The 11,585-nt window shown below is 42.2% G+C and overlaps 1 protein-coding gene across 1 annotated transcript; it reads left to right on the plus strand.

The window, feature by feature from the left end:
- Positions 1 to 10,863, plus strand: dync1li1 (dynein, cytoplasmic 1, light intermediate chain 1). The gene is made up of 13 exons (XM_007547569.2): positions 1 to 151; positions 408 to 481; positions 3,004 to 3,120; positions 3,233 to 3,463; positions 3,610 to 3,764; positions 4,686 to 4,779; positions 5,271 to 5,406; positions 5,501 to 5,612; positions 6,761 to 6,820; positions 6,940 to 6,984; positions 7,096 to 7,183; positions 7,315 to 7,434; positions 9,492 to 10,863. Exons 1-13 carry the CDS (start codon positions 48 to 50, stop codon positions 9,608 to 9,610), a joined length of 1,455 nt encoding a protein of 484 aa, XP_007547631.1. The 5' UTR covers positions 1 to 47; the 3' UTR covers positions 9,611 to 10,863.
- Positions 10,864 to 11,585: the final 722 nt, after the last annotated feature.

Raw genomic sequence — 11,585 nt, forward strand, 5'->3', positions numbered from 1 at the left:
TTCGACATAACACCGTGCGTCCAGTTAGGTTTACAAGCCCTGCGAAGATGGCGACTTCAGGGAGGAGTGCATTATTATCCTCCACATCAGCTGGATCTAAGAGCACACTGGAGAGCTCCAACCCAGAGGAGGAGGACGGGCAGAACCTATGGTGGGCGATGCGAAATTAAAACTGTTTCAGTGCGCACAGGTTTTGAAGTTTCACGGCGTAGAGTCACAGTGTTGGGATAAGGATGGTTTGACAGCTAGTCTGCTAGCGATGCTAACTAGCATCAGCACCAGACTCAGTGGTGACACAGCGGCACCAGCTCGCGCTAGCCTCTCGCTGCTGCCAGTCATTGTTTATGTATGAGTGAACAAACAAGCCTCGTTCGGCTGCGTCTTTAACGGCCCCGCTCTGTCTGCAGGTCCACCATCCTGAGTGAAGTGTCCACCCATTCAAGATCAAAGCTACCGTCTGGGAAAAATGTCCTGGTCATGGGTGGGTATCTGTCTGCAGTCTCCTGGCTAGCCAATGGGCATCGCTAGCTCGGATAGCCCTGTAGCTGCTGATCACCTCATCCTGTTCCCTTGACTTATACCTGCTTTGTAGCTAAGCTAGCTTGCCTCTGGTGATGGGGCTTTTGTGTCAAAGCTTTGTGGCTGGAGAGACGGAGACAGGTGTATTTTCCCGACACAGTCGTTCATCATCACATTATGAGAGAAACCCTGCAAGTCATTCTAGCTCCCAGTGATGCTAGTCGCTGCTAGGCAACGATAATTCTACGAAATGGGTGAATAAAAAAAAATGACGTGCAAAATACACAGAGGCTGTTTGGTATTTTTAGTTTGATTGAAGCAGAAAGGGTGCCTCCCAGACCTCGCTAATGTCCGCACACATTAACACCCAGCACACACACATCCGCCTGAGATAATCCGCTGCATGCTATCCATTACAGCTAATCAGCCACTTGGTTACCTATGTATGGAGTGCTGTGTGTGTGAGGCCATTTGCTTGTTATGCTGTCCATGACAACATCAGCAAGCTCAGCTGTAATACACCGTGTCCCCCCTGTTGGTATAGATTAATATGACACACAGCAAGAATGGGTGCAGAGCTGACCTTATAAACACGTTGTATGAAACAATGCTATGGATGGTGGTTCCATGCAGACATTCACAGCTGTGTTTCAACGAAGTAGGGTGATGTTTAAGCTTATTTGAAAACTTCCTCCACTTAGTTCTAATTATGAAATTTGAAAATCAGTGTCTATCAATTTCACCAAATTGTCAAATCCCCATGAACTATACACATATAAAATATTCATTCTAGACCAGGGATCTCAAACTCAATTTACCCGGGGGCCGCTGGAGGCAGAGTCTGGGCCACATAAAGGAAAAACATTTAAAAAACATTTTAAGAATATCCTCAAATGTCATCAACATTTAATTATTTCTCCAGTACATGAACTGCAGGCTTTGGCTTTGACAAAGACATAATGAGGGTGTGACAAAATTTAGGGTGCCCTCACACTGCAGCCTGAAGTGACCCAATTCCGATTTTTTTGTTAAATCGGATTTTTTTTTTTTTTTTGCCGGGCCATTCACACTGCCACACATATGCGACCTGTATGTGTTCTGCAGTCGGAACGGGCAAACGACCTGAAAGTGTTCCGCATGCGCAGTAGAGGGCGCAATAGCGTCAGCGTTCTTAGTGTTCTGCCAACCGCCATAAAAAGAAGTGCTCAGTGTTTGCGGAAGTAAACATGGAGGCTAACGGTGGAACTTAGCTTACATATTTGAAGTTGCTGTCCGACCGGAGCAGCATATTAACAACTTAATCCTCGTTATAGTCCATCATAGTTGTTTTTCTTCCCACTTGCGCGTATCAGGACGCAGAATTTGTTGAGTATCAGTGACATTCAGTTCGGATGAATGCGGCCTGGACTTTAGGTCGCATTTGAGTCAAATACGTATCTGATATGGGTCGCATTCGAAAAGAATCCGACCTGTGCTGGTCAGACTGTCATGAAAAGATCAGATACAGGTCGCATTACGTCAAATAAATAATCGGAATTGGGTCACTTCAGGCTGCAGTGTGAACGCACCCTAAGTTTACTCCACTTGGCGTCGCTCTTGTTCTACGTTTCACAGAAGTCTTTAGCCAGCTAGCAACGTATGGAAAACTCTCGACGCGTGACGTCACTACCGCTTCTACTTGTCACAACCATATGTCTATGGTCACAACAGCGCGGCGGTTGACGAACAGCCCGGTAGCAGTCGCCTTTCTCTGCGTTTGATCGTGGCATTTGTTAATGGTAGAAAGTACCGGAATGGCGACTGCATAAAAAGCCAACTGGTACCGGACTGGTCCATCATCAGCCGCTCTATTGTTACAAGCATAGTGAGCATGAAGTCAGTGTAGCTTAGCTTAGCCTAGCACCGAATGTCAGCCATGACGAGAAACTGCGGGCAGGACTTCCTTCAGATGTCCGCTCACCCTGTGGGCCGCACTAATATTATACTTTCATATCACGTTGGGGGCCACAAGAGAATGAGACCTCTGTTCTAGACAAAGCAACCCTTGCTTTTGGTACCCTAATACATAGCTGTAACTTCAAAAAGTAATGTCTTTATATATTTCATAAACAAAACTAAGGACATTAGTTGAATTCTACACTACACGTGGATATAAAAATACTCTTTCTGGTCATCTGAATACTATGAAACGTTAGTTTAATAGACACTTTAAAGTTGTAGCACCCCTCTCTAACAATTAACTGGGAGTACTTGACAGCACACTACAGTACGTGAATAAAAGGATGCAGATTAAAAGTTCTTCATCCTTACCAGCTGCAAAATGTTGGTTGAGGTCAGTCACTTTTTAACTTGACCACTATTCAATCTTAAAGCTTTTTTTTTTTAAATAAATAAAAAAAAAACATTGAAATGTAAATTTGAATCAAATGGTGTGATTGATTGTCCGTATGGGATCCATGTTATTCACCTATTTCCTGTATTTAGGTGAGGTGGGCTCGGGGAAGACCACCTTGGTTGCAAAGTTACAAGGTATTGAGGAGTACATGAAAGGGCGTGGCCTGGAATATCTCTACTTCAGCGTTCACGATGATGACATTGATGGTAACCAGACTGTAGATTCTCTTTTTTTTTTTTTTTTAATCTCCATCACACCAATAGTACCGCGTATCAAGGCAAGTTTTTAAATATTGACCCAGTTTGTGTGTTTGTTTAGATTACACTCGATGCAACGCGTGGGTCTTGGACGGAGACCTCTACCACAAAGGCCTGCAGGGAGTAGCTGTCCCAGTGGGCTCCATCGAAGACACTTTGCTGCTGATAACAGTTGACATGTCACGGCCATGGAACGCCCTGGACTCTCTTCAGAAGTGGGCTGCCGTTGCTAGGGAACACATCGACAAACTCCGAGTCGCTCCAGAAAAGCTGCGGGAGCTGGAACACAAAAGTGAGTCAACTGGGAGGAGTGAAGGGAGCGGTCTTTACAGAAGCACGTCTTATTTGAAGTTTTATCTAAAGAATGTTTCAGAACGTGCCTGTGTTTCAAATGTTGACCTTACTTTGTTTTTTGTTTTTTTTTTTAATGGTTTTTAGTCGTAAAACAGTTTCAGGAGTACACGGAGCCGGGCAGCGGAGAGGACGGCACGCCACAGAGGAGGAGTGACGAGGAGGAAGGCGTGCTGCTGCCGTTGGGGGACAACACACTCACACACAACCTAGGAATACCGGTGGTGGTGGTTTGCACAAAGGTACAAACTTTCCAAAGTGTGTCTTTACGTACGGTTTTGGTCAGAAGGTGCTGCATTGGAACTCTTCTATTTTTTTTTAGGGTGGAGTGCTATCATCAATAAAGTTAATAGGTTTTTAAAAGAAGTAAAGGGTGCACTTTGAATTTATTATGAATTGTTTTTATTCCACACACTTTCAGAATAATACATGCAGGCTTTCATGTAATGTGGTTGCTTTTTGGATGTAGGTTTCAATGAACCATCTAGCTGTTGTTTTGAGGTGCAATTGAAGAGTTTTTGGGGTAAATTTCCCAAATAGTTACTTTTTTTTTGTTCTTTAAATAAACATTTTGTTCAGAAGGCACGTAGCTTTATCATGTAGGAGCACAGTATGCTCTTAGTCTTGATGCTTTTCTATAATTGGTGACACTGATGTTCCAGCAGCTTTCTTAGTTTGTTCCTGAGAAAACTTGGCATTTATGTCCTTTAAATTTTGAGGGTTATCGTTTTGGTCACACATTTGCAACTGAGAAACATTTGGGTTTTTAAAGAGACATAGCAGGCTGCCATTAACCTCCAGCTGTGGCCAACAGCTGAGTTTTTGAAAACCAGTCAATTTAAGTGTAGAAAGTTCTAATGAGACTGGTCAAACGTTTAGCCAAAACTATGGCAGAGTCTGCACTCATTATTCCAACCTTTTTATGGATTAGCATAAATTCACAATGAATTCAAACTGCGGACTCGGATCAATTTTTTTTTTTTTCATAAAAATCAGTAAAGTTGTTTTTCATTCAAGACTCCAATGAGTGTACGTAATCTTATCTCCGAGACGACTTTTATATGAAACTTTTACTTTAAGGTACGCTGTGGATAAACGCTGATTTATTGCATGTGTTGGCAAACCTTCAAACTGATTTCTGCTACCTGCTCATCTGTCCTCAGTGCGATGCTATCAGCACACTGGAGAAGGAGCACGACTACAGAGACGAACACTTGGACTTCATCCAGTCCCACATCAGACATTTCTGTCTGCAGTGTATCCTTGAACTAACACAATGCTGCACCCTTGATGCTGCAGCAGAATATACAGCACTAGCACTGCTACATTGCAACACATACTTTCTGATCATTCAGCAGTTTACCCATGAAGTAACTTTTTTTTTTTTCTTTTCGTTGATATGATAGTAAAAAAACCTGTGCCCTTCTGTGTACAAGGATTTGGCTATGAACAGATCATCTGTCACTGCTTCTGATAATTTGTTCTTCTGTTTTGCTTTATCTTGTCATGGTTTTTTTTTTGGTTTTTTTTTTTAAGAAAAAAGCTTTCAATGGTTGTTTGAAAAATGTCCAGGATTTGTATTCCTTTCTGAGTGGATTTCGATGAGCCAAAGTTCGAATCGGTCCATCTGAAAGTCTGTTTTCTTTTTCTTTTCTTTTTTTTTTTTTAAAGATGTTTGTCACCATGGTTTTCAGGCCCCTGTTAGGCTGTAATTGCTTTGTTCAGAATAGCCTTGACGGTGCGCTCAGATGGCGCCTCTTTGCTTTACACGTCAGTGAAGGAGATGAAAAACCTGGACATCCTTTACAAGTATCTTGTTCACAGACTCTACGGCTTTCCCTTCCACTGCCCGGCTCAGGTGGTGGAGAGAGACGCCGTTTTCATGTAAGCTCGTACGGTTCCTCTCCCGGAGGACGACAGGATCTCCTTTTGGTTTGGTTTGTAACACTCACCCCCCCCCCCATCTGTCTTCTGCCAGTCCGTCAGGTTGGGATAACGAGAAAAAGATCGCTATACTTCATGAGAACTTCCAGACGCTGAAATCAGATGACAGCTACGAGGACGTAGTAGTCAAACCGCCAGTTAGAAAGGTACAAACTCACAAAAGAGCATCATGGCTTTTGTCACACATTTTTACAGCCAATAGACTGTAAACAACCTAATGGGGCAGTTGCCTTGTGAAAGTACTGATATCTGACCAACGCAAAAGTAACACAAAATTACAAAACAGGAAGAAAATAATCTCTTTTCAACACTTTTACAGATCAAAATCCGAGAAGAGTGGTGTTTATTTACATTTAGCTCTACTGACGCGATACTTTGTAGAGCGCCTTGGACCGTAATTACAGCTGCGAGTCTTGGAACGCTTCACCAGCTTCGCACTTCTAAAGGCTAACGTATTTGCCAGTTCTCAGAAAAGTTGCTCAAGATTCGATGGAGAGCATCTGTGAAGATCTTTATTTGAAGTTTTGCCGCGGGTTTTTAATTAGATTTAGGACTAGATTTTGACTGGGGCCATTCTAACATAAAAAAAACAGACTGAACAGATTTCACAGCTCTCGCTGTCCGTTCAGAGGATGACCCTGCACCTCGCTTTCCAGACCAGACATTTTGCGGAAACCATGTTATCTTGGAAGTGTTTACCCCGGAGGCTTCAAGCAAGGACTTCTTGGGGTTTTCTTCTACCGGTGCCTTTTCTTTTTGCTGCTTCTCCATAAAAAAAGCCACATTTGCGAATTACCCAACGAATTGCTTCCATGTCAACAGATCTTCCCACTTGAGTTGTGGCTCTCTGCAGCTACTCCAGAGCTACCACGGCTACTTTGGCTGTTTTTGTTTTGTTTGATGCTCTCCTTTCTCAGCCTGTGAGTTTATGTTTATGTCGACGTCCGTGTCCTGGGTGTGCAGATGTGTTGCTCTTTTTTTTTTAAAATGGTGGCATGTCCAAGGCTTGGAACTTGTTTTCTAACCCTGCTTTAAATTTTGCCACAGTTTTTCCCCTGACGTCGCATCTCAGTGATGCTTGTTCATTAATCTTCTCTATAAAAAAAAAAGCATATGAAGCCTTCACAGAACAGCTGTAATTATGCTCACACTGCATTTAAGAAAACGTCTCATGACAATCAGTTCGCATTAAATCGCACAAAAACTCAATGCATCTGACTTTTGGCAATTGTAAGGTGCACCCCAGATCTAATAAGCTGCAGGCTGTAATGTTTTTCCCTTTTCTTTTCTCTAGATTGTCCATGAAAAAGAGATTCAAGCAGAAGATGACCAAGTGTTTCTGGTAAAGCTGCAGGTCAGGAAACATTTCCACTTTGCTAAAGCGTGCTGGGGCCGCACAAAAGTTAAATCTGTCTTCATATGTTAATTAGGGGCTAATTGTTGGGACTGTGCATATTGTCCTCTGATTTGCAGACGCTGCTTGCCAAACAGCCCGCTGTAACAGCAGGGCGACCAGTGGTGAGTGGCTCTTTTATTTATTTTTTTCCCCCCCCAAAACCCTTTGGCTCCAGTAAAGGGAATCCTCCTGAGTGGCCATATGTGTGATTTTTTTGTTGTTTTGATCTATAGGACACGACTAGCAGGGCGCCCACAGGTTCCCCGAGAACAAGCAATCGCTCCGCAGCGGCCAACGTGGCCAACGCAATGCCACAGTCAGGTGTGAACTCATCTGTCTTTGTTCCTTGCGCTCTCCTTGTCTCTGCATTTTTCTCTTTTTATTTTTATTTTTCTTTATTTTATTTTTTTTTGCGCTACATAAATGCTGTCCTTAATTATTCACACCGGCAGGTCAGACAAGCGAGGGTGTGCTGGCCAATTTCTTCAACAGTCTACTGACAAAGAAAGCCGGGACAGGCGGCCCCGGGACTCCAGGTGGTAACAACACTCCAGGAACCGTACGGAAGTCAGGTGAGAACACGAAGCCTCTCACTTTTCCTTGTTTTTTTTTGTTTGTTTGTTTGTTTGTTTTTTTTCAGTGTGACTTGTTAGACAACTGTGCTTGAGGAAAAACATTTCCGTCCTTAGTCACGCCTCATCACCTCAGCTCCCATTTGTTGTCTGTTATCTGTACTTTCCCACTTGTTCTCCACTCCATTTATAATGTGTGTATGCACTAGTCAGAGGATGCTGGCCACGTTAAGGTGTGTGTGAGCAAGATATTTCTCATTTACTGCTGCTCGCCTTTTTTTTTTGTTTTTTTTCTTTTTGTTTGTTTTTTTTTTTTAAATCAAACCCTCCTCCCTCTTCTGACTGTCTGTCCCAAGCGTCATAAGAGGAACATTTATATCACCTACATATTTTTTTTTTTTGTCAAAAATGCCTTTTTTTTGGCAATTAACTTATCTTACTAAAATTAATTTAAAGCAAGAAAATCACGAGATTACAACTAAAATATTTGATTATTTTTTTTGCATAGCTACATTTTTAGTTGCAAATTGGATTTTACAACAAAGCAGATCCAGTCATTTCAAATGACATCATCAGCATAAAGGCAAAAAGACATGAATGATACGCAGTCGTTGCATGTTCCCCTTTCTCGTGCCCTGCTCCTCTCTGCTTGCCAAAAATATTTTTTTCTTTCTTTTTGGAGTATTTATTTATTTATTTATTTATTTATTTATTTATTTATTGTCTTGTCTGCATGTTGGAATTTATTTCTAATCCCTAACATCTGTATCAGTAAATGCACATGATTCTAACTAAGAATAAAACACAGTGAAGGAGCAACAAGCAGCACGGAATGTGCTGAAAGCCCAAGTGCAGACATCGTTGACTCTGTACTACACTGCTGTTGTTGGAGACAGACATTGATCAGAACCAGATGTCCTCTTCTGTTGCATAAATTATCTTGAAACTTCTCCCATCCGCACATCAGATGGCATCAGGCTTATTTAGCTGTTTTTTAAGGTTAGGTATTCTCCTATCCACAACTACAGAGTCTGCAAAGTCTTTCTTTTATTTTTTTTTTTACTACTTTCTGAACAGTTTCTTGATCAGTCAAGCTTCAGCTTGACTATCATTTCTGTTTTTTACATCTTCTCATTTGGCATCAGATATATTTTAGCTGTGTGTTTGACTGCTGAGTTGTATGCAGTCAAACACAAAACGCTAATAGCAGTTGGTCTTGGTATCCTCTTAAGTTTAGGATGTGGAAGTCTACCAAACTGAAAAACTGTGTGGAAGTGTTTGTCTGCAATGGACGCATTTTTTTTTTTTTTTTTTAGAGCATTTGTATGCATGTGTTAGAACGGAAAAGTTAAAGTTCAGACCTAAATCTATGTGAGAATTGCGGTTCAGACTCCCTCCGTTACATCTGATTGAGTGTAAGCTATTTTTTCCAATTTCAATTTTTAAGAAAATTTTCAGATGTGAAAAAATAAATGGATACCTCATAAGTCCAGCAAAACCGTCTGAATGCAAACGTGTGACAAAACGTGGAAAAGGGTTACAAAATACTCCACTTGCTTGGCGCTATATGTCAGATAAATCAGGCTGGAATTGATCATGTCCAGCTTCTTTGCAACACTCTGTGGCTTTTTATTGATTTCCTGTTACCGTTCTGGGATTATTCCTGTCGGTGTTGGCTGTTATTCTCAGCTGCAGCGATGCAACAGCAGCTGCTCTTTCCTTCTGCTAATGAGTTCAGACACAATGAGACCACTGGAAGTGCAGCAGCCTTCCGAGATGTTTGCATTAATCTGAGAAAAACGGCCTAATTAACAATACTGCAACTGCGGTAGTGCTTCTTCTCATCCATTCAGAATGATAATAAGACCTTTTAGGGCTAAGGAGGCAAATTAAGCCAGACTACTGCTGTCCTAGTTTCACCCACTTCTTATTTTAATCATGTGCATTTGAAACACGGCTTATCGCATTGTGGGTAAAAACTGCGTCAGTGTTCACTCCTCTACAATGTAGTAGCAATTGTTTCCTTTTTTTTTCTTTTTATTTTTTTTAAACTTCAGGTTCAAAGCTGGGACTGAGCGACGTCCAGGCAGAGCTGGACCGCATATCCAACCGGGAAACTGACTCGGACTTGTCCAATGCCAACGACACCGCCGCCACCGACGGCCAGGACACATGAAGAGCAACGCACTTCACCCCCCCGCCGCCCCCCCCAGCTCTCCTTCTTCTATTCCCTCCTCTGCACCTCCATCCACCTCTCTTCTTCCCTCCTCCACCTTCAGCCTCCACTTCATCATAAAGAACGCGGTGAGGGCGGGATCGGGGGGGGTCGGATGGGGCGGACAGATACCGTCGTTCTCATCGCTTTCTTCTCGAAGAGAAGAACTCGCCATCTCTTCCCCCTTACGCCTTCCCTTACCCACACCTCGTTCCTGTCCCCCTCGTTTTTTTTTGTTTTTTTTGTCTTCTCAGCTGTTACACCAAGGACAAGTTTGTGTCACTGTTACATGCAAGTACGTGTCCGTGGGGAAAGCCGGGGTCCAGTTGGAGTGAGAGGGTGAAAAAGGATCGACTGACAGTGAGGATGTTTTATGCATCCAACTTACTGTGATGGTACAGTTTACAGTATAAATGCTGAGGGCGCATGTTGATGAAACTGCACTTAGCGTAAAATAGAAGGGACGGTGTGTTTATTGTACAAAAAGCACCAGATGGGGGGACAAAAAAAAAAGAAACAAAAATGCAAATTGTCTTTTTTTTTTTTAAGATGAAGGGAAAAACAGCCCAGTATTTGTGTGTGTGTGTGTGTGTGTGTGTGTGTGTGCGCGCTTGTATGGATGTGTGATTGCGTGAATAAAAGTATAAGAATGTGGGTAGATAGAGGATAACTAGGAAAGTTTCGACCAGAACCCGTTTCTTACGAGAGATTTTTGGGCTGTTCACTACCAAATGGGAAACGTCATTACCATTTGTCATACACTACAATTACACCAGCTGCATCTGTTACACTACCAGACTTAATTGAGAAATACAAAAAAAATAAATAATAAATGAACATTGATACGCAAACGCTAAGGTTTCTTGTCCTATAACTGGCCAAACGACCCGCTGGGGTGCTGCTACCAAACACATACAGCAAGAGGCGGTGCAGCAAACTGAAGGAATGCTAAGCAGTCGGGTGGGGGTGGCTGAGCTTTACTTGTACAGAAGATAAAAGCATTTGCAAGTTTAATAGTTGCTCCTTACGGGGTGGGTGGCGGCAAAGGTTTAAGGGGAGGAGAGGGAGTTGGAACAGAGGGAGGGTCAGAGGGTCACATCCAGAATGTACAGTCATTGTCTTCGCTGATTGGTCCTGTTATTTCAGAGCTCCGTGTTGGCGTTTGTATAATCAGACATGTCAATCAGTCAAATAAAAAGGTGTATTTATTCGGATTTACCTTTCATCTCCTTTGTTTTTTGTTTTTTTTATTGTTTTTTTGTTCAGAATTTTGTGCAGTCTGGAAGAGCGTAGGATTTGATTTAGATTATTTCTGGATCTGAAACACCATATTAGGAGTTTATGTTACTGTTCCAGTGTTAAAAAGTTCCCCTTATCTGTTCATCAATCTATCTCCCCATCATTTTATCCGTCTTTGCCCATCATTACTCCCTTTAGTCATCCATTCCTGTCTAGCAAGCATCTATACATCCAACTATCCATGAAACCTGAAGATCATTCATCCACCTCCCTCTCATCTACCCATTTTCTATCCATCTATCAATCCATCCATTCTTACACATCACACCCTCACCTCAATAGAAATATCTGCAGAAAATTGATTTAACTTTTTTTTTAAATTATTTATCCTCTGCTAATTTGAGTCTGGAGGAGAGTGGGATTTGGGGGGGCGATAAATGTGCACGAGCCCTGTCAAATGTTCACATCACATACACCTAATTAAATTATACAGGTCATTTAGAAATAAAACGGTGCTCCGATGAACACCCTCAAGTGCTCTCGAACGTCGAATGTGGGACTCAAGACTGGAATAAATGGGTGAGGTGGGGGGAGAGAATTATGGTTTCCTCATTACTTTGATCAAATTCAATGGTTTGTGCAGGGCACCAAAAAAAAAAAGATCCAGAGCTCCCTGTCTCAGGACTTTAGGAATCCT

The sequence above is a fragment of the Poecilia formosa genome, unplaced genomic scaffold, assembly GCF_000485575.1.
Source record: "Poecilia formosa unplaced genomic scaffold, Poecilia_formosa-5.1.2 Scaffold21, whole genome shotgun sequence".
Lineage (NCBI taxonomy): Eukaryota > Metazoa > Chordata > Actinopteri > Cyprinodontiformes > Poeciliidae > Poecilia > Poecilia formosa.

Excerpts from the sequence above, each read along its gene's own strand:
- dync1li1 (XM_007547569.2), top strand. The coding sequence starts at position 48 with ATGGCGACTTCAGGGAGGAGTGCATTATTATCCTCCACATCAGCTGGA. Across the intron at positions 3,765-4,685 it reads TGGTGGTGGTTTGCACAAAG|TGCGATGCTATCAGCACACT; the intron begins GTACAAACTTTC and ends ATCTGTCCTCAG. Across the intron at positions 5,613-6,760 it reads TCAAACCGCCAGTTAGAAAG|ATTGTCCATGAAAAAGAGAT; the intron begins GTACAAACTCAC and ends TCTTTTCTCTAG.